At 36.1% G+C, this 21,336-nt stretch overlaps 1 protein-coding gene across 3 annotated transcripts in view; it reads left to right on the top strand.

Moving 5' to 3' along the window:
• The window catches only part of GTF2H1 (general transcription factor IIH subunit 1), a 31,653-nt gene extending 16,769 nt beyond the window's left edge, over window positions 1–14,884 (top strand). For 2 of the 3 annotated variants that reach the window (XM_017673077.3, XM_037026735.2), the window contains 8 exons: window positions 1,112–1,239; window positions 1,348–1,435; window positions 5,873–5,961; window positions 6,352–6,469; window positions 9,799–9,889; window positions 10,400–10,515; window positions 11,849–11,941; window positions 13,831–14,884. In XM_017673077.3, the coding sequence (XP_017528566.1) occupies window positions 1,112–1,239; window positions 1,348–1,435; window positions 5,873–5,961; window positions 6,352–6,469; window positions 9,799–9,889; window positions 10,400–10,515; window positions 11,849–11,941; window positions 13,831–13,917 (810 nt within the window). In that variant the 3' untranslated portion in view covers window positions 13,918–14,884. Of the gene's footprint in view, window positions 1–1,111; window positions 1,240–1,347; window positions 1,436–5,872; window positions 5,962–6,351; window positions 6,470–9,798; window positions 9,931–10,399; window positions 10,516–11,848; window positions 11,942–13,830 lie in introns of those variants that run through there. The other variant, XM_017673078.3, reaches the window with a different exon arrangement.
• Window positions 14,885–21,336: the final 6,452 nt, after the last annotated feature.

Raw genomic sequence — 21,336 nt, forward strand, 5'->3', positions numbered from 1 at the left:
TTAATTTGGCCTCTGCCTACTTCTTCCTGAATTTGGGCCACTTCTTCTCATTCACACTTCAGACGTAAAATGGACTTACTTTAGGCTGTCCAAAGCCTTTCCTACCACACAACCTTTGCACTTGCTGTTCTTTCTTCTTGCTCATACCTGACCAGCTTCTCTCCATCTTTTTAGACATGTTCTAATGCCACTTTTTCAGAGAGACCCTCCCTAACCTCCCTGTCGAAAGTAGCACATGGCATGTATTAAGCATTCAGTAATTCTTTGATAAATGAAGGAATGGCAAAATCTTTTTATGATCTTTCTTTTATGTCTTTAGCCTGTGTCTCACCATTGCCTAGCCCACCCTTCATTCCAGATGTACTGAACTACATACAAACCCATGAATGACAGTATGTCTTACATTGTTTCTATACCTTGAAGTGTTGTCTCTATGTCTGCCGTGCAAGCACCTGTTCATATTGTAGTGCTCCATGAAGTTTTTCAAACCTATCCCTATGCTCTTCTAGTGAAATAGCCCACTTCCTCTCAAGCACCTGTAAATCTTAACTCTGTGTATTGATTATAGCCCAGCATCCCACTAACTGATACTTTGGCTCCTTTGACACTGGGTCTTATTTACTCTCTATTTACAGGGCCTAGCACATAGTATGTGTTCAGTACATATTTGAAAATATCTCACTTAATTTTCCAAAATCACATTTTATAAAGCTTAGGAAAGTAGATTTAATTTGCCTAGACTAATTTTTGAAGTGATAAAGTCAGGATTTGATTCCATATCTTTCTGACTCCAGAGTCCATGCTTGCTTTCCACTATATTCTGTTTCCTTAGTTTAATTATTTTGTTAACTAGGTCCAGAATTGCTCTTTAAAAATTTTCAGAGTTTAAGATTTTTTGTGTATGATGCTAAACGGAGTTAGTGGTATTTCTTGAGTTTTATGTGTAGGATGGCATTTTTTAAATAGTTTACCTGTAAATTTTTAATAATGCTCAGAATTAATGAAGTCCCATCATCTAGAAAATTTATTTTCAACTGAGCGTGTTGCTCATAACAGATAGAAAAACTGGAACTTTATTTTGACTTTTAATCTACTAAATTATTTCTCATAGGGCTATGGCATTTCCTCTGTGCCATCTACTTCTAATTCTAAATCCATGAAAGAGAATAGTAATGCTGCCATCATCAAGAGATTTAACCATCACAGTGCCATGGTCCTGGCAGCAGGTCTCAGGAAACAGTTAAGTATACATGCAAAGGTGCAGTAAACTGGGCTTTCCAAGATAGCCAGATGGAGTTGTTTGCTGTTCTTCAGATTTTTAACATAGTTTTTTTCCTTTGTTTTAAGAGAAGCACAAAATGAACAAAATGGTGAGCCCAGCAGCACTGATGGAAATTCCGGAGATGCAGACTGCTTTCAGCCAGCAGTCAAAAGGGTATGGGTAGAAAGTCTGGAACATACAGGGCTCAGGTTTCTCCTGATACCTTATGTAATTTCTGGTATTTCATGTTGATTCTTGATTATTTCAAATGACTCAGTTCTTCTGCCCAAGACATAAAGTGTTTGGCTTAAATTGTAAAACATCTTAAGAAGTACCTCCTCAGTTTGGGCTTGCCAGCCAACTTCCATGGATTCAATCTGTTAACTGTTTTTATTTTCTTTCCTTTCACATGTACACATACATATTGACATATAATTTTATTTTCTGGGAAGGAGTATTTTGAATAACTGTTGTTGAGTAAGAGTTGAATAACAAAGGCAGTATGACAGAAAAAAAAAAAACTAAAGGCTTACACGCATGGTTTTAAAAGTTAGGATTTGGCCCTCATATTAAACCTTGCGTTTCAGAGCTGAAAATATCTTCTTATTAAATATTAAAGAAGTTGCTTGGGTATGGGGGAATATGGGCAGTTACATACTGGAAAATTCCTCTTTCCCTGTAAATTTGTCAACTATTCTGTCCTTTGGTTTACCTTTCTCCTCAGTTATAAAAAGAAATTACGATAAAACTTTGAGGGCAATCAGGCAGATGTGTTAAAATTGTAAAGATTTATGGTCTTAATTCCACTTCTGGCCAGTATCCCATTTTGGACATTTTATTTTAGAAAAAAAAGATGTTCAATGATTTAGATACATTACAGTATTATAATAGAGGGAATAGCAAACATCCTGATATCTGTTGACATCCATACAATGGAAATTGATGCAACCATTAATGACTAAAAGGATTAATGGTATATTGAATTATAACAAGTTCACATGTGCTATAACAATAGTTCATAAAACATTAAATTCAAGAAACCAATTTTGAGTTACCTAAATTATTAGGTGGTGGGAAACAAAAATGAATTAAGACAGAATTCAGCCCTCAAAGCTTTTAGTATCTATAGGTGAGGCAAAATCAAAATAATTAAGAAGTAAAATTTAAAGTAATTGTGTTATTTACAATAGGGACTAAAGAGAATAAAAAAATTAGAGTTCATAGAATAGACTATATGACATAATTTCATATGTACAAAAAAGTTAATAAACTTTAAAAAAGGCCTTGAAAAGAATATACTAAATAATTATCTTTCTGTAAAGGGATTATGGATGAGTCTTATACTTCATTTCATCTATTTCAGTAACTTCATGTCTCTACAATCATATGCACCTTTAAAATTAACAAAGCCAATAAAATAATTATTTTCTGAAGTAAGAAAAGTGAAACTAAAATGTAAATTGTAGAGAGACATTAGAAGAACTCTTGGAAATCAAACATATAGTCATATCTGACTTGATTGTTTATAGTTCATGATGCGTGATCAAAATCGAAAGTTTCTGTGATATGACTGCCCTTGCACTGTTCACCATGTAAGAACTTATTCACTATGTAAGAACTTGTTCACCATGTAAGAACTTGTTCGTTATGCTTCAGAAGATTGGAGACTGTTGAGAAATAGGCTTGGGGTTGATTAGTGACTGTGCATTGAGTCCCCTATACAGAATTTTATTGTTAACAACCATTTGATCAATAAATATGAGAGATGCCCTCTCAAAAAAAAAAACAAAACTTCTAGCAGAAAACATTTGTGACCTTGAGTAGATGAAGATTTGTATATGATACCAAAAGCACAATCCACATAGTAACAAATTAACAAATCTGACTTCATCAAAAGTTAAAACTGCTCTTTGAAAGGTGCTATTAATAAAATAAAGAGACAAGCTACAGACAGAGAAAACAACAGTTGCAAAGCATATATCTGATAAAGACCTTCTATCCAGAATATATAAAGAACATACAAAAAGAAAATAAATGACCCAAATTTTTAAACAGCAAAATATTTGAATAGTTACTTCACCAAAGAAGATGTCCAGGTGGTAAATAAGTACGTGAAAAGATGCTCAACCTCATAAGTCACCAGGAAAATGCAAATTAGAACCACAGTGAGATCCACTATACATCTATTAGAATGTTTGAAATTAAAAAGATTTGCTATAGCAAGTATTTGTATGAGGGAACCAGAACTATCATACACTGCTGGAGGGAATGTAAAATGGTATGACTATTTTGGAAAACAGGAGTTCCTTAAAAAGTCAAGTGATATGATTTAACCACTCCACACTAGGTATTTACATTTACCCAAAAGGAAAGAAAGAATATGTTCATACAAAAAGTTACATACAAATATTCCTAACAGCCTTATAATGATCAAAAACTGGAAGCAACATATCTGTCCATCAATAGGTAAATAGATTTTAAAAAATGGCATATCCACATAGTGGAGTACTAAGCCATTTAAAAATACTGATACATCTTACAATGCGAATGGATTTCAGAATAATCATGCTGAATGAAAGAAGCTAGAAACTCCACCACACACAAAAAGAGAATACATATGAGTCCATTTCTATAAAATTCTAGAAAATGCAAACTACTCCATGGTGACAGAATGCAGAGCAGGGTTGCCTAGGAATAGTGTGAGAAGGGAACACAGAAGGATTATAAGGCACATGAGAGACTTTCAGGGCAATAGATGTCCTTATTATCTTTATTGATTTGATGATGTATTGGTTTGCTTGGGCTACTGGTTCAAAGTACCATAGATAGAGTGGATTAAACAACAGAAATTTGTGATCTCGTGGTTTTGGAGGCTGGAAGTGTGAGCTCAATGTGTCAGCAGGATTGCATCTCCCAAGGCTTGACTTGCAGACAGCCCTCTTCTCCCTGCATCCTCACAGGGTTCTCTTTCTGTGTTCTGACGTCCTGTTTGTACAAGGACACTAGGTATACAGTTAGGGCCCGCCCTAATGACCTCATTTTAACTTAACCACCTCTTTGAAACCTTATCTCCAAATAGAGTATCATTCTGATGTTGTGGTATTTAGGACTTCAACATGGGAATTTGGGGGCATGCAATTCTGTGCACGAGATATGGTTCCACAGCTGTACACCTATGTCAGATTGTGTGCTTTAAATAGGTGTAATTTATTGTATGTTAATTATACCTCAATAAAACTGATTTTTTGTTAAATATCAAAAAAAAAAAAGAAGAACTCTTGGAAGTTACTCTTTTCTTTGTAATACTATTGGTGCTAAATGCCCTTGATTCTTGTTAGTGAAAGTTGTCAAAAGTCATTGCATGAATTTTCATAATACTCTGTAATAGAGGTTGACTCTAGGTATTCTTTCAAGTCAGTAGCTGTCTGCTGTGTGTTCTACAAAGGGCTTTATAAAATGAGATTAGGAAGTAATAGTCTTAACATTTATGGAGCTTTCAGTTAAGTATGAAAGTCAAGTGACCTAAGGAGGTCTTGGCAGAATTTCAGGATTTGGATTATTATGGGAGATTAGGGAGGGACTGATTAGGGCAAAAGCAGGGGTAGAAATGAGCTTGAGGTGTAAAAAGTAATGAAGATAATCAGTATGCTTTGAAGTTGGCTGAAGTGTTTAGAGTTGAGAAAGTAGTAACAAATTAGACTGGGTCTAGCTAGATAAGGTTAAACTGATTGACCTGTTGCTTTGAATACCATGCTAAGGTAAGATTTGTTCCTATACTGCAAGGAGGCTATTCAGACTCTTAATTTTCAAATTGATCTTTTTTGAGATACATTTAATAACCTAAATGATTTGATCTAGTCTTGGTAAGTATAGATGAGAGTTGACCAGATGAATTTCATAGCCTTGTAGAGGATAAAATATTGTAGAATTATTTTCATAATTAATGTATTTTTATTATAAGGCTGTTGAAATTTAGAAGTTTGTGAGTAGCACAAGAGAAAACAGATTAGTAAAATTCAAACAGAGTCCAAAAGTAAATTAAAATTCACAGAAGAATTAAATATATATATGTGATAAACATGGCATTTCCCAAAATCAGTGAGAAAAGACAAATTCTACAAATGGTGTTAGGAAGACTGATTGATAATTTAATAAAAAGAAATTCAGAGTCCCTTACTCCTAATTCCAAAATAAAATCCAAATGGATCAAAGATTTAAGCAAAAAAGTAAACCACAAAGAATAAACAAAAAGAGAATAATTAAAACCCAAAAACACCAGATTGGAAGAAAAAGCATTTGCAACACATAAAAAATTAGTATTTTATTCATGTGGGGGGAAAATAGTGAAATACACATTTTTACTGCCAGATTATCAAATATAAAAAGTTGAATAGTATTTAGTATGGTCAGTGTATTAGGAAAAGCAAGTGTTCTCTGTAAGTAGTTGGTGAGAAAATGGGTTCAACTATTTGTAGAGCAGTCAACTCTAGGAAGCAAAGCTCATGGTGGGAGGAGTTCATATTTTACCCACTGTACAGTCTTACTTTTCCAGTCATATTCATTACTTCTGTAATGGAAAGTTATGATTAAAAATACTGTTAATAATTATAGGCGAAGTTACAAGAGTCCATTGAGTATGAAGACTTGGGAAAAAATAATTCCATAAAAACAATTGCACTGAACCTCAAGAAGTCAGATAGGTAAGTTTGGTCAATATTAAATTAACTTGAGGTAGAATAATTATGTAACACAAGTCATTACAGAGTATATTCTTAAGTGTAGCACTTAAGTTTTAATCAGTTTATTATCATAAAAGTTTATCCTTTCTCCTTGAAAATTTACTTTGTGCTTTTCAAGAAAGGATCTTGATTGATCAAAGCCAAGAAAATTAATTTTGGTTCTGTGCTGCTTTCGTCTTACTGCCCTTGGAGCTTAAATTACTCTATTAAAATCTCTCTTAACTATATTACCGTTTTTTGATTTAGGGAGAATGTTATATTGAGACTGCTAAATATGGGAAGACAAATGTAAATGTTAAGCACCTTTATTCTGTGTTGTTAGTAATTAATTTCTTCTTTGCTAATGTTCAGGTATTATCATGGTCCAACTCCAATCCAGTCACTACAGTATGCAACAAGTCAGGACATTATTAATTCTTTTCAAAGCATTAGACAAGAAATGGAAGCTTATACACCCAAATTAACTCAGGTAAGTGACTTGTACTGTTTGAAAACCAGAATTACCATAGTCACTTCCTCAGTTTATGAGCACAACCAAATTGAACTATACAACTATTCTAATTGGGTTTAAACACATATTTCTGCTAAATAAGTAGAAAAAATCAGGTGGGGGAGAAAATATATTAGGCCTATTCAAGAAGATCTGAAGATGACATGATAATGAAAAATTAGATAATGAGTTTAGTGATAGCTCATTTTCTCCTCCTATATGCACAGTTTTATTGGGAATCTCCCAGATTTCTAAAAAACTTCCAGATGTCACTCTAGATATTCTGCATAATCTCAGACTCAGAATACAGAGCTCATTATCTCCTTCATTTTTCTTCACCCTTATTCATACTTCAATTGATCAGTTAAATCTTTGGTATTTCTTGACTCCATCACCTTGGTTTGGGTAAACTTGATCAGTTTTTCACACTGCTGTGGCAAGATTTTCTTTCTAAATACATTAATCTGATCCTAGCACCATTACAACTTAAAAACCTCTACTTCCCCTCTTTGGTGCCACAATAATTATCCAAATGCCTTGTCTGACACGACAGACCCTTTGAAATCTGGCCCTAACCCACATCTCCAATCTCATTTCCAGCCATACTTCCACCATCCTTTCCACACATAACCAGGAGTCCTGTACTGCAGGACTCTTTTGTACTGAACTACCCAGTTTTTAAGTCTTGTAATCTTCATGCTTCCTCCTTTTGCATCTTTCATGCTTTATGCTTTTGCTCATGCTTTCTCTCTTCTTAGAATGAATGCCCTTACTCTGTTTCTGCCCTTGCGGAACTAATAATAAGCAATCCTCAACATGCCCAGTAATGAGTTCGCTTTTTCCTTTTGTCTTTTTTCATAAATACTGAGGCACTGAGTCCATACCTGTATTGTAGTACTTAGCACATACTGGTACATTTTATTTCAAAGTAATCTCAGATTTTCAGGAAATTGCAAAGAAGTTTTCTTTGGACTTTTGTGAGAGTAGATTCCTTTACCCCTGAATATTTCAGTGGGTATTTCCCAAAACAAGGCTTCTCATAAATAATACCATACAAGTACAAAAACAATAACCTAAGATTGATAAAGCATTATTGTCTAACCTGTATGTTTTACAAAAATTTGGCCAGTTGTACCACTGATATCCTCTATAGCAAGCAAAAGAAAACTTTTCTTCTTGGTCTAGCATCCAAGTCAGGTTCATGTGTTGCATTTAGTTGTCATGTCTTTTTAGTCTCCTTTACAATGGAATCGTTTTTCAGTCTTTCTTTGTCTTTCATGACCTTGGTATTTAAAGAGTACAGGCCAGTTGTCTTAGAACACCTTCAATTTGAGTTTCTCATGTTTCCTCATGATTGTATTCGCATTATACATTTTGGGCAAGAATACCACGGCAGTGTTGTGTCATCTTCATTGTATCAGGAGGCTCATATTTATTTGTCCTTCTGATACTAAGTTTGATCACTTGGTTAAGGTAGTATATGCCCCATTTCTCCACCAAAAAATTACTATTTTTCCCTTTGTAAATAAAGTATCTTGTGGGGAGATACTTTAAGGCTGTGTAAATATTCTGTTTCCCATGAAACTTACCTACTATTTTTTTTTAGAATCCATGGATAATTCTTGCCAGGAGCAATTATTACTGTGTTGGTCGTTGAATAGTTATTTTTCTAATTCCATCATCCCTTCTGTGTTTATCAGTTGACATTCTACTAAAAAGAAGCCTTCCCTTTTCCTGTATTTTTTAATTTATATCAGCAAGGATTCATGAATTTTTAATTTTTTTCCACAGATCATAAAGTATTAACATTTTCTTAAACTAATGTGTAATTTATGTGCAGTAAGATTTACCTTTTTTAGTCTATTCTGTAAGTTTAATACATATGTACAGTTGTATGACCACTAGCACAGTCAAGATAAAAGTTTTGTCACCCCAAAAAATGTACCTGTGCCCTTTTGTAATCAGTCTCTCCCCACACCCTTCACACTGGCTTCTGTATCTTTCAATGGTCTCATCAGTTTTTGAGCACTTCTTTACTTTATGGCACAATGAGATAGATGTTCTAAGTTTATCTTCTACTTCCCCTGCCTTAGCCACAGAATCTTCCTTTGAGTGCTAAAATAGGTTTAGAAACCAAGATCTGGGTACTAGATATACTCATTGCTGCTGGAGTGTCATTTGCTGCTGCTGTCATTATCCCCTCAGCAAACAAAGCTCGAAAACTTTTATAGGTACATATATGCAGATTTGGGGTTGTTTGATCACTACTTTCTTCTAGACTGTAATGTCCCAACATCTGGCCTGTGGGCCCAAGTAGACCCACCTAACTTTTTTAAGCTACGGTCAGTCTTAAATATTTAGATTCTTCCCCGTATGTATAGTCCCCCCCAACGCTGCACCTCCAAAATTGATTTCATTATTTGAGACACATGAAGTGAGTTAAGAAGGCCCAATAGATTCTGTTCTCGGGTATGTATACTTATGTGCAGCCAGTGGCTAATGAGCAAGGACAGCAATCACTGAAGTGACTGGTTACAGTGCATTGTAAAATTTCTGACAAAAGGAAATGGGAGTAAAGTGTACTCCCATGGCCCCTTGACTCATGTTTGTCATGTACTGTACTCTTATACTAAGTCAAAAAAATTTTTTTCATCCAACCCATACACATATGGATGTCTTACTTATAAAAGGTCCATCGAAAAACCTTAGACAGACTAATTCTGTACTTGAGCTATCCAACAAATGATCTGTTCCTCTTTATAGCCACCCTGCCTGGCATTTGTTAGGCACTCACTGAATAGATGGACGATTATATCCCTAAATGTCGATACTGGTATAGTGGAGAATATATTTTTGTCCCCTTTTGGCTAAAGGTATTCATTTCATTGAAAAATGACAAACGATGTATTTCTACTCTTTTGGCTTTTTGGTTTTGGGTTTTTTGTCTATTTTCAGCTGCCAGCAAATACACGTTAACATGTTGTTTTACTTGGCTTGTCATCTTTCCTTAAATTCAACTTTACCTTCAGTAAGAGTTCACAGGTTGAGTTGATGCTTAAGAAAGGGCCTCATGAGGCAAAAGTGTGTGAGTTTTGCAGTACCTCTAGACTTGCCCGGTATACCTGGAAGACTGGTGGTGTTCTCTTCCTACTCACACTGTTTCCTCCTGGGAAATAGTTCACTTGTTGCTGTAAACTGTATATTTATATAGGATTAAGGACTTAATGGATATTTTGTAATGAAACTGAAACGTTAAGAAAGATGGCAAAAAAGAGGAAAACTGTTTTCTGTGCCTGAATTTCTTCCAGGTTCTCTCAAGTAGTGCTGCCAGTAGCACCGTCACAGCACTGTCACCTGGAGGAGCGCTTATGCAGGGAGGGACACAGCGAGCCATAAACCGTATGTGCTGGGCCACCTTCTATTGCTGTCCCTTTGCTTAAGTAAGCCCTCATGAGCAAGTTGAGAGAAGTGCTAAAGTTTTACCTGTTTTTCTTTGAAACATTTTGGAATTTTTGTTTTGTTTTTATGCACCTAGATCCTGAAACATACCTAGACAAGATCTTACATTTCACAATTGTCTTAATATTAACACACAGTGGCACATTGCTGGTCTCCTGTATCAGACTAAAAGCTTTTTTTTCCCCTACCTCTTATAATAAAGGGCAACTTGAAAGTTCCTCCAAAGTCCCAAGGAAATTTATATTCTGTGATCTGTCAGCCACAAAATCAGTAACTTATCTCAAAATAGCACATCCTGGTTTGGCATTGGCAAAGAGCACATAATTCAAATTTATTCTCTGAGTAGACTTTCTTTTAGAGACCATACATACAAAAATAGCATTTACTGTACTTTATACTATAAAAAGAGCTTCTAGCTTTTATCCTGTGCACCTCTTCTTTCTTTTGCAGAGATGGTGCCAAGTGATATTCAGTCTGAATTGAAACACCTGTATGTGGCTGTTGGGGAACTTTTACGGCACTTCTGGTCCTGCTTTCCTGTTAACACACCATTCCTAGAAGAAAAGGTAAGAACCAGTTTTAAACACTGCCAGTTATCGTGGTAGTGTAACTTAGGTGTTATTTTGAAATTAGAAAATTTACTGCGTATTTAACATGTACTGGGATAGGTAGTTTGCATACATCATTTCATTTAAGCCTCACAGCAACCTGATGAAGTATTTACCCATTTTATAGATGAAGAAACTTGAGGTCCAGACCAGTTCTATAACTTAAAATTATGCATCTTAAAATTGGTGTCTGCTTCTAAGCCACTGGGAGTAATTGAAGAACAGAGACCCAAAAGAAGTCACATTAGTAAAATTTTTTATTTGGTACATTTTTTAGGAGTTAGTGAAATCCAAACTCAAATTGACAACAAATATAGCACTAGTTATTTAACACTAAAATCTACAGTTGACAAATAGAAACATAGTTATGGTATTAATAATAACAGCTTTATTATATAGACTTCTCTTATAAACAATCTTTTAGAAAAAGGTAAATACCCCATTAAAAATAATAGGCAAAAGATTTTCAATAGGCAACTCACTAAAGAATGCAAGTGGCCCAATTAACCTAAAAAGAAATATTTATTCTCACTAGTATTCAAATAAATTATCTACAAAGGTACACTAAAAGAGCATTTTCATCTATAATTCACAAAAGAACAAAAAACTTAAAAATGACAGTTTTGGGCAAGTTGCTAATAGAAGTCTGATTCCACAACTAGTACTGCCTTTTTTAAAAATGCCAGAAATTCAATATTTAGAAGTTTAACCTAAGGAAATAATTAAGAGCGGGTAGAAATAGTTAGCCATAGAGATGTTCCTCTAACAGTCTGTGAAGGAAAATGTGGAAATGGCCTAAATACTTAGCAGAAGAGGATTGCTTAAAGAAGAAGCATTTGGTATGTTCACACATTGAAATATTGTACATCCATTTTAAATGACTACTTGAATTAGTGTTCAGTGACTGGAAGATACATTAAACCAAGTGAAGTTTTAAAATAGTATGTACTGTATTTTCTACCTGTGTGAATTTATACATATGTACAAAAAAATATCAGGAAGGATATGAATTATGAACCACAGTGTTAATAACCTCTGAGTGGTGGGATAGAATAGGTATGTTTTATCTTTTATACTTTTAAGATTTTTGTACAGTAATCATGTATTGCTTTTGGGATAGAGGTTTTTAATTTTAAAAAATCAAAATTATTAGAAAATTGCTCCTCTGCCTTCCTGCAGCCAGTTAATCTAAAAAAGAAAAAAAGAAACCTTCCTGTGTGTATTTTTCTCCTGGTCCCTATAGGTTCTTTGACATTTCTCTATAATTCATTATTTCTTTTCTCTTTTTTAGGTAGTGAAAATGAAGAGTAATTTGGAACGATTTCAAGTTACAAAGCTCTGCCCATTCCAAGAAAAAATTCGGAGACAGTATTTAAGCACAAATGTAAGCCAATATCTGATTTTGTTCTAATTTTCTTTCTCTGTGTAGTAAAATGATGAAGTTAACTTTGTTTTTGTGTTAATGAGTAGATTCATTTTTTTTTTCTTGTTTGGAATACTGCTTTTTAGTTGTAAAATGTATCATACATTCAGAGGAGTGTATAAAATATATAAGCTCTTTTAAATAATAGAACAAGTATTTGTATGCTCACCATTGACAATAACAAGTAGAACATTACTCGTACCCATAAGTATTCCCTGCGTGCCCCTGTCCAGTTGCCTATCCCTTCCTCATGCTCTCCCAAGGCCATGACTGACTAGCCATCTGTAATAATCATCTGCATGCTTTTCTTTATAGATTTACAACTTGTGTGTATGTCCCTAAAAATACTTATTTTGAACATGTGAGTAGCAGGCACAAACCCATCAATGCAAAGAAAGGCAGATTCTAACAGTAAACTGAACAGTTCCTGAGTTATGGTTTGCCTTCAGCTTCCTGATTACTTATAGTAGCGCAGGGCAGTGGGTGAGGTGGTGACCGAGAAGTGTCACTTTGTGCCCAGTATTTTAGCTTTGTTTTTAATGCAAGGCTAGACAACCACACAATATCATTTTTATATCTGTTATGACACAAGATCATTTTTATATCTGTTATGCAAATCCTCTCAGAAATGACTGGGAAAGAATGGTATAGCAGGCCCTTGAACAACAGGGGGGTTAAGGCACCAGCCTCCCATGCAGTTGAAAATCCACATTCAACTTTTGACTCCCCAAAAATTTAACTGCTAATAGCCTACTACTGACTGGAAGCCTTACCAATAACATAAATAGTTGATATCTATTTTGCCTGTTATATGGATTACATGCTGTATTCTTAAAAGAGAAGTTTTACAAATTGTTGCAAATCTCTAAAAAAATATTCCAGTGCATTTATTGAAAAAATCCTGCATGTGAATGAACTAACACAATTCAAATCTATGTTGTTCAAGGGTCAATTGTATATACAAATTTAGAATTCAGTGTTTCAGTAAGTAGGATAATCAGAAGGGGGTGTTTTACAATTGAAAGCTGATTTCCATCCCCATACTGCCAGAATTGGCAGTAGACTTGTAGACTGTTACTTCAACCATGTAACACTGTCCACCTCCAAGGAAACAGGTAGTCCAAAGACATTCTACTTCAGTACTCTATCAGCTTAGGTCAGTGTGGTCTGTTGACTTCTAGTTAGGTCCATGATAAAGGCAAAAATTTTTCTACTCAAGACACACACAATCCCGAACTGAGCTGTGACACAATACTTGTATGAAACATTGAAACCATTTAGATTTTCTGTAATTTACTGAGATATATTGAAATCCTGAAGTGATGAAATTGGAAAAAACCCTACAATACATAGAAAAGTGCTTCACAAGATTGGTTGTGCTGTAGAATTAACTCCAGGAACTTTTGAAAATCAAAGATTCCTGGGTCTTATCCCAGACCTGCTACATCAGAATCTTAAGGGGAGTATTTTTCAACTATTCTGTAAGGTAATGATGCCACCATCCTGGCCTTAGTCAGCAGACTAATGTTTAAATCGAGAAATCACCAAGTTAGTTCACTTCCTTCATTTGTCAGAAAAAACTGAGGCCTAGTGTCCAGTTACAACTTTCATGTTATTCTATAGCTGGTTAATGATAGGGAAGATATTACAACGCAGCCTTTTCTGTACCCCGCTGTGTCTGTCTTTCTGTACAAAATGTGCCTGATAACACCTTCACAGAGGGCTTGCATGTTGCTTCATTGGGGAAATACAAATGAGCTTGGAAGCAACACCCTGACTGTGCGCCAGATCTGATTAACTTCCCCAGCCTTTGCCCAGCTGTTGCTAAAGTATCTTGCCATGTTTTTCAGTTGGTAAGTCACATAGAAGAGATGCTCCAGACGGCCTACAACAAGCTGCATACATGGCAGTCACGGCGTCTGCTGAAGAAAACGTGAAGTGTCTGTGGCTCTCACAGGTTTTGTGAGATTGAGAGAACTGTGACCTGCATTGACTCTGGAAACATGGCCTGACAGACATGCCGACGATCTCACAGAAGTGACAAGAAACATCTGCACCACGCCGTCTCTCGGAGCTGATGTGTTGAACTTGCACATTATGAACTGAAAGGAAAGGAGCTGTGATTAAACTAAAACCTGGGGAGGTAAATTAAAGCAGAACCAAAATGAGCTAAGTTACTATATATATGTGTGTGTGTGTGTGTGTGTGTGTACACACACACACACACACACACACACATATATTTTTGTAAAAGAAACTGTTTACTGCAGTTACTCAGGAACTGCTTTTGATTAACATTAAGCTGCTTTCAGAAATTTAAAAAAAACAATACTTTTTAAAAGGGTGCATTGATAAAATCTGAGGTTTTTGTTTTTCTGTGTAAATTTTTTTTTGCTATGTTTATGGCACAGGGTACACCTTAAGTATTTCTCCTCCATTCTCCACATGGATCCTCAAGTTTTACTGAATTCTAGTTGTACTTTATTTACATCAGCAAGTTAAAGAGAGTACTTTAAAATAAAGCAGAGGAAGACTGTTGCTCAACCACCAGGAAACAGTTGTAGTCAGAAGACATCATTGGTCCTGTGTTTCCTACGGAAATAAGAAAAAAGTAAATGTTGCACTGAATGTTTGTGGTTTTGAGTCCCTAAGTGATAAAGAGGGAACATACTTGCAGAAAGTCGTGTGTGGGATTTTTATGCAGTATTTTGTCAGAAGACAATGGCACTGCATGTTTTTCTTTGAGTGCAAATGTACATTGCTAAGATTTTTTTTTTAAAGATGGCATGTGCTTTGAGAAGAGGAAATTGCATTTTTAAGAATTTAAAAATCTTATGAGTGAGAAATATAAGAAATCTTACTTATTTTCACCTCTTTAGAAAACAATAAAAGATGTTTCTCATACCTCCTTTTCTCTGTATCTGACTGCTACTGTCCTGGGCGAATCAATAATCATTGCGTAGTGACTGGAAACCTGAATGCAAAAAAAGCATATGTTCTTGTTTCTGGCATCTGCGCCATATTGTATTCTGAAGGGATCAACTCACTGTTCTCAAAAGGCTTTTGGTGTCGTGTATTAAAAAATCACAGAAAAAAGTAAAACTTTTTATAGATACTCTTTTAACTGTAACACATCCCTTGTCTTTTCTACTAATGTGTGGTATTTACTTGGTTGGGCTGCTAGAGGGCTACTCATTCTTTTTTAAAAAGCCATCATACAAGCTGGTTATCTTCCATGTAGTGTCTACGACAGGTCCACACCTGTTCGAACTCTGAACTAGTTAAAGGAAAAAGGCAGCATCACTTTGTGCTTCAGTCCTCCCATTTCTCCCGCAGATCCGTGTAGTAACGGTATGACCCCGTACGCCTTACAATGTTACAAAGTGCTTTTCAAATGTAGTATGACCATAACTAAACAATAGGAGTGGAGCAGATAGAAAAATGTTTGAAGTAAGAAGAGTATGTCCATTGGGAAAGGCAGATGTAAAAAATTAAATGTTCTGTTGAGTGCTCTGTTAAAGATTAAGTATTATAATGAGCCTGAAGGAAGAAACCATGTTGTGGAATTGGGTAGGCTTCACTGAAGAGGTAACATGTTAGCTAAGCCTTGAATGTTGATTGGGAAAAGCATTATGAAGGCTTTGAAAGACCTCTGTGTGTTAGATTGGAGAGTTGGGGTGACAGAAGGCTGGGAAATCAATTTAATTGTGAATGGCTTTGTATATGCCAAGGTAAGAAATTCAGAACTTACCCTTAGATATGGGGGTCCTCAGAGAAGATTTTGAGCAAATTTTTTTTATGAGGGTTTTTTGGTTGTTTTGTTTTTTTAGATAAAAAGTCTGGCAGCTATGGAGGCCAAAACCTAGAAAGCTTTGAAACATTCCAAATTGGAAAATTGCTCCAAATTAAAGTGGAGTTCTGGTAAATAGGAGGGGACTGAGTAAAGACATTCCTAAGGTATGTGACCAGGTCTCAGTGAAGAACTTAAGCGAGATTTCACCAGAGATCTAGTTTCATATCTAGCTTGCATTTGAAATATTTGATCCTTGGAGTCTTAAAAATGGACTTTAGCAGCACTTTAGGCCTACTATGGCCCTACCTTCACACTGTGGGAAGTGATAGCAGTCACTGGTGATGGAGGGTTGCTATAAGCCAACACTGTGCCAAGCACTTTTCCTGCTGTATCTCATTCTCACAACAACCAGTGAATCAGATAGGTGCTACATATTATTTTACAGATGAGAAGTGGTTTAAACCTTACCCAGATTCACACAGCCTAAGAGAGCTGGAATTTACCCTAAACTGCTAAGTTGCTGCAGTCACTTTGAGGTAGGATGCTTGTGTGTTTTGAAGCTTTTATACCCCAGCCTGGGCTTCCATCACGTTTTCCTTTGCCCTGTCAGTCATTCCTGCCTCTGATTCTATTCTGTGCTACTTTTATGGCAAATCACAACATGGGATTGGTCTACCTAGTGGGTCCCATTAGCCCAGAGGGCTACAAGATGTAATATAATAAAACCATGCCCTGCCTCAGGAGAATGAGTTTCTCCGGGAAGAAGCGTAAAGTCACAGTGCTAGTGTGTTTTGGATTTACTGCAAAATGAGTGGAATTCCTTGTGATAACCACTGAGTCTGAAGAACAGAAGAATGCTTTATCATCTATACCTAGAAAGATAATCCACTCATCCAGGCTGAGGACTTAACTCTAGAAAGTGGTTTCCTCTTGGTGCATATACCATCTGGAGCTGCTGGTGTCCCTGCGATGGAAAGCTGCCAGCTTTAAACTTAGATTTGCTGTCTCCAATGTCAAGACTTGCACAGGATTCCTAGGTGCATTACCTCTGCCCTTTCCCAGTTTAGCTTCTTCAAACCTCAGCTGTTCTCCCAGTTCTTGAGGCCAGGGGAATCAGTTATTTTCAGCTTTTAGATTATCCTGAGCTGGAACATTGCCTAGAACCTGGTGCTGGGGCAATCATCCTTAGTTTGTAGTCTGTATCCTTACTTAGATGTGTATTTAACTCAGAAAAGACTTTCGAATTCAAACTTTGAAACCACAGAACCCTGTTTTCATAGTCTTTCACAAACCCCTAATACATACGACAAATGTCGAATTGGCACCTTTTGAGGTGGGGCCAGAAATCCAGTTGCTCCCACCCACCCCCAACTCCCCAACAATACAGCATGAAAAACCAACAGCCTCTCTGGCCACCTGACAGCCTGCTGTGTTTGTCAGGTTGGCTGATAATGGGAGTAGGCTGAAATTGAATCTACAGTAAATTCTGGCTTCAATTTTAAATTTTACTTCTCTGTAGTCATAGAAACCAACAGCAAGACGGTAGCCTTAAACCCAACTTACTAGCAATTACATTAAAAGTGAACATTCTACACACACGAATACAAAGCCATACGAAAAAAAAAAGTGAACATTCTAAAAGACAATTTATCGGATTGGATTAAGAAACAAGACAACTGTATGATAGTTTGAATCACAGAAATATCTGCACCCACTGGACTTGTCCTCCTGTCAGGTGTCAAATTCAAGTTCACTGGTTGGTAGAGTTCAAAGGCCTTTGTTACTCAAATATATTTCTCTTTGGTTCTAGTAGCTAAGTGGTGAACAGAGCAGGTAGAAGAGAATGACAAATATGAGATTACTGATCATTAATGTTCATTTTTAAAATTACAGTATAACTTAATTAAAAGGTTTGAGTAGTACTGAAGTATATAGAACAGATGTTTCTGTATCTTTACCCCCAAATCTCAACCCCTTAAGGTAACGCTCAGTGCAGTTGCTTCTGGACATCTTTTTATGCTCTTAAAATTATTTTTCTGACTTAGTCTGACATTTGTCCAGCACACATACCTGTGCACATTTTCATGCTCTTTAAGATAAACCTTGATCATGGGTTAGAGAATCCATTCATGATCCTATTTCTTACATCAAACTTTTGTGAATTTTGGTTCTGTCCATTAGTATGCTATTTCTGGCACCCAGCTATCCATAATGCCTGACCTGAATACAAAATTACTTTTTTACATGTACATCCAGATCCATATCATCCAAGAACATTTAGACCCACAGATACAAGGAGTAGAGAAAAAAAACATTCCAACAGGCCTTCCCAGGATTGACTGCAGCCTCAGCATCAGTAGAGACACTGTCTAGTTAGAGCCATTAGAGCACAGACTTTGGACCTAGGCTGTTTAAGATCAAATCTCAACTGCAGAATTCACTAGCTGTGTGACCTTGAATCATTTACTTAATCTGTGGCTCTGCTCATCTATAAAATGGGTGTTAGAGTAGAACTTATCTGATAGAGTACTGTGAGGATAACAGCACATGGAGCAGTACATGAGTGCTCCGTGACTGTTGGCTGACATTCACATTGACACGGGTTTTCACTGGCACAGTGAAAGGCTGCAGTATCTTTGGCTTCATTATTTAGAAACCTAAATGGAGGAAAATTCCCTTTGAAGAACAGTACAAAATGCTTTATTCTGTACTTTTACCCCCTCCCCTGCCCCAAAATGCCCAAATCTGATTTTCCTGGTTCATATTATAGGTTTATTAATAGTCACTTTTTTGTGATAACCCTGCATCCTCCAAATTAGGAATTAAAAAATAAAATAAAATTGCCTATGACTGATTTCACATTTCAGTTACAGTATTTAAAAAAAATTCTCTCCACTCATTTGGAAACAGGAAGATGTTTCTCTGTTCTTGCCTGAGATATAATATGTAAAATATTAATCAAAGGACAGTTGCAAGTGAAAGGATACTATAGATTAGAATCCAAAATTCATTTGAAATTAATGTTCCATTGCACATCTTATGTTTGATATTCATGGAAAAAATATTTCCATTTTTCTGGTGGGAGTGGGAAGGGAAGCACATCCTATTATTGTCTTTTACTACTTGCTAAATTTTTTCTTTGAAACAGAGATTGGAATCAAACTTGAGGTAAAAGAAAAAGCTGTTGAAGATATGCTGAGTTAACAGGAGAGCAACACTGAAACTCAATTCCATAGGTGCAAAGGGTTTCTCTTCAAAACACGGTCCATAACAGGCTTCAATCAGTATATCCCCAGACCTTAAGTATGGTGATTTGACATCTTGACAGTTGCATGACAATTATAGCTTAGTTAGGCAAGATGGAGTTTCTTTAAAAATATACAGTGATCCATTTTCTGTTACATGAATAGTAAAAATATATTGTGATTCAATGGAATATTATTCAGCCATAAGAAGAAAACAAATCCTATCATTTGCAACAACATGGATGGAGCTAGAGGGTATTATGCTCAGTGAAATAAGCCAGGCAGAGAAAGACAAGTATCAAATGATTTCACTCATCTGTGGAGTATAACAATAAAAGAAAAACTGAAGGAACAAAACAGCAGCAGAATCACAGAACCCAAGAATGGACTATGGACTAACAGTTACCAAAGGGAAAGGGACTGGAGAGGGTAGGTGGGAAGGGAGGGATAAGGGGGAAAATGGGGCATTACTATTAGCACACATAATGTGGGGGGTAGGGGACATGGGAAAGGCAGTATACACAGAGAAGACAAGTAGTGATTCTATAGCATCTTACTTTGCTGATGGACAGTGACTGTAATGGGGTATGTGGGGGAGACTTGATAATGGGGGGAGTCTAGTAACCATAATGTTCAAGTAATTGTGCATTAATGATATCAAAAAAAAAGAGCTGGTGAAGTGACTACCTCACCTATCTTTCCCGTTGAGATGCTAAAACAAAAATAAAATTATGGAATCAGTAAAAAAAAAAAATCTATCATGATTAAGTGTTCAAGCTCTACAGTTGAATTGTCTGGGTTCAAATCCTAGCCCTGCCATTTACTAGTTGTGTGATTACTTAATCTCTCCATGCCTCAGTTTCTTCATTTGTAAAATGGGCTTAATAATAGTACTTATAGATTTATTGTGAAGACTCCATAAGCTAATAAATGTAAATGCTTAGAATTATGATTAGCACACATAATGTAGGGGGGTCACGGGAAAGGCAGTATAGCACAGAGAAGACAAGTAGTAATTTTATAGCATCTGACTGCAATGGGATGTAAGGGGTACTTGATAATGTGGGTAGTAACCACAATGTTGCTCATGTGAAACCTTCATAAAATTGTATATCAATGATACCTTAATAAAAAAAAAGGAAAAAAATGTAAGTGCTTAGAATAGTGTATGACACATATTCAATGACTGTTCTTCCTATCATTTACTATTATTTACCATTACCAGGCTTTTGCTCAGAGCTTATCAACTCAGCATGCAATATCAACATTGATAGGAAGCTGAGGCAGAGAGTAAGGGAAAGAAACTAATGTTTATTAAATCTGTTGTCAAATATTTGCCACGCTATTTGTACATTCTTGTTTAATCCTTAGGATACATTCAACAATTACTTATCAAGCTCCTTTTATGCATCAGTCTACAGCCCCACCTTATGAAGTCTCCAGTCATGAAAGGCACTGTCCTAGATGAGGGGTAGAATAGACTGTGTCCTCATGGAACTTACTTCTGAATAAACTAAGGCTTGGAGAGGTGGAATAGCTTTCCTAAAAGCTCTGACTCCAACTTGGAAGTGGAGAGCTGAACTTCAGACTTAGATCTTGAATGCAAAATCTGTGCAGCTGCTAACTATTGACCTCTCTCTCCCTAGCCGCCTCACTTTCTTCCCACGGTGCTCAGGCAGCGGAGAACTTTCTCTTCTACCCACTGTAAATAAGGGAGAGAGCAAGAGCTATTTCATTTCTATCAGGCCACACACTGACAAGCACAGATGGTGTTGAAGCTGAGAGACTGCTTTATTCCCCTGAAGTGCAGCAGGAGAGAAGGATCCTTGGATCAGGAGAGCCACACAGGCTCAAGCTCTGCCATTGGTACCACTAAGCATTCATTATGCACTAGGTCCTCAGAAGAATTCAAAGGGCCTTCGCTGTCCTGTTTTCTTCTGACTTGACTTTTAAAAACTTGAATTTTGTTTTTTTAGCACAGATGCTCATAATTTCAAAAGTCAAAAGCACTAGAAGGCACATACCTAAACATCATGTCTTCCAACTTCTTACAGAATCAATCACTTTCAGCTCCCTTAGCTTATATTATACCATTCTTTGTTAATTTACCAATTTTGTCATCTTACTGACTTTCTATTGTAGTAATTAAGGATTTAGTGTTTTGTTTTACATCAACTAATCATTTTGTATTAATTAACTTTGTTCACACAAAAACTTGTACAGGGATTTTCATAGCATCATTATTCAAAATAACCAAAAAGTGGAAATAACCCAAGTGTGTGTCAACTGATAATGGCTAAACAAAATGTGGTATATCC

The sequence above is a fragment of the Manis javanica genome, chromosome 11 (genome assembly GCF_040802235.1).
Source record: "Manis javanica isolate MJ-LG chromosome 11, MJ_LKY, whole genome shotgun sequence".
Taxonomy (NCBI): Eukaryota; Metazoa; Chordata; class Mammalia; order Pholidota; family Manidae; genus Manis; species Manis javanica.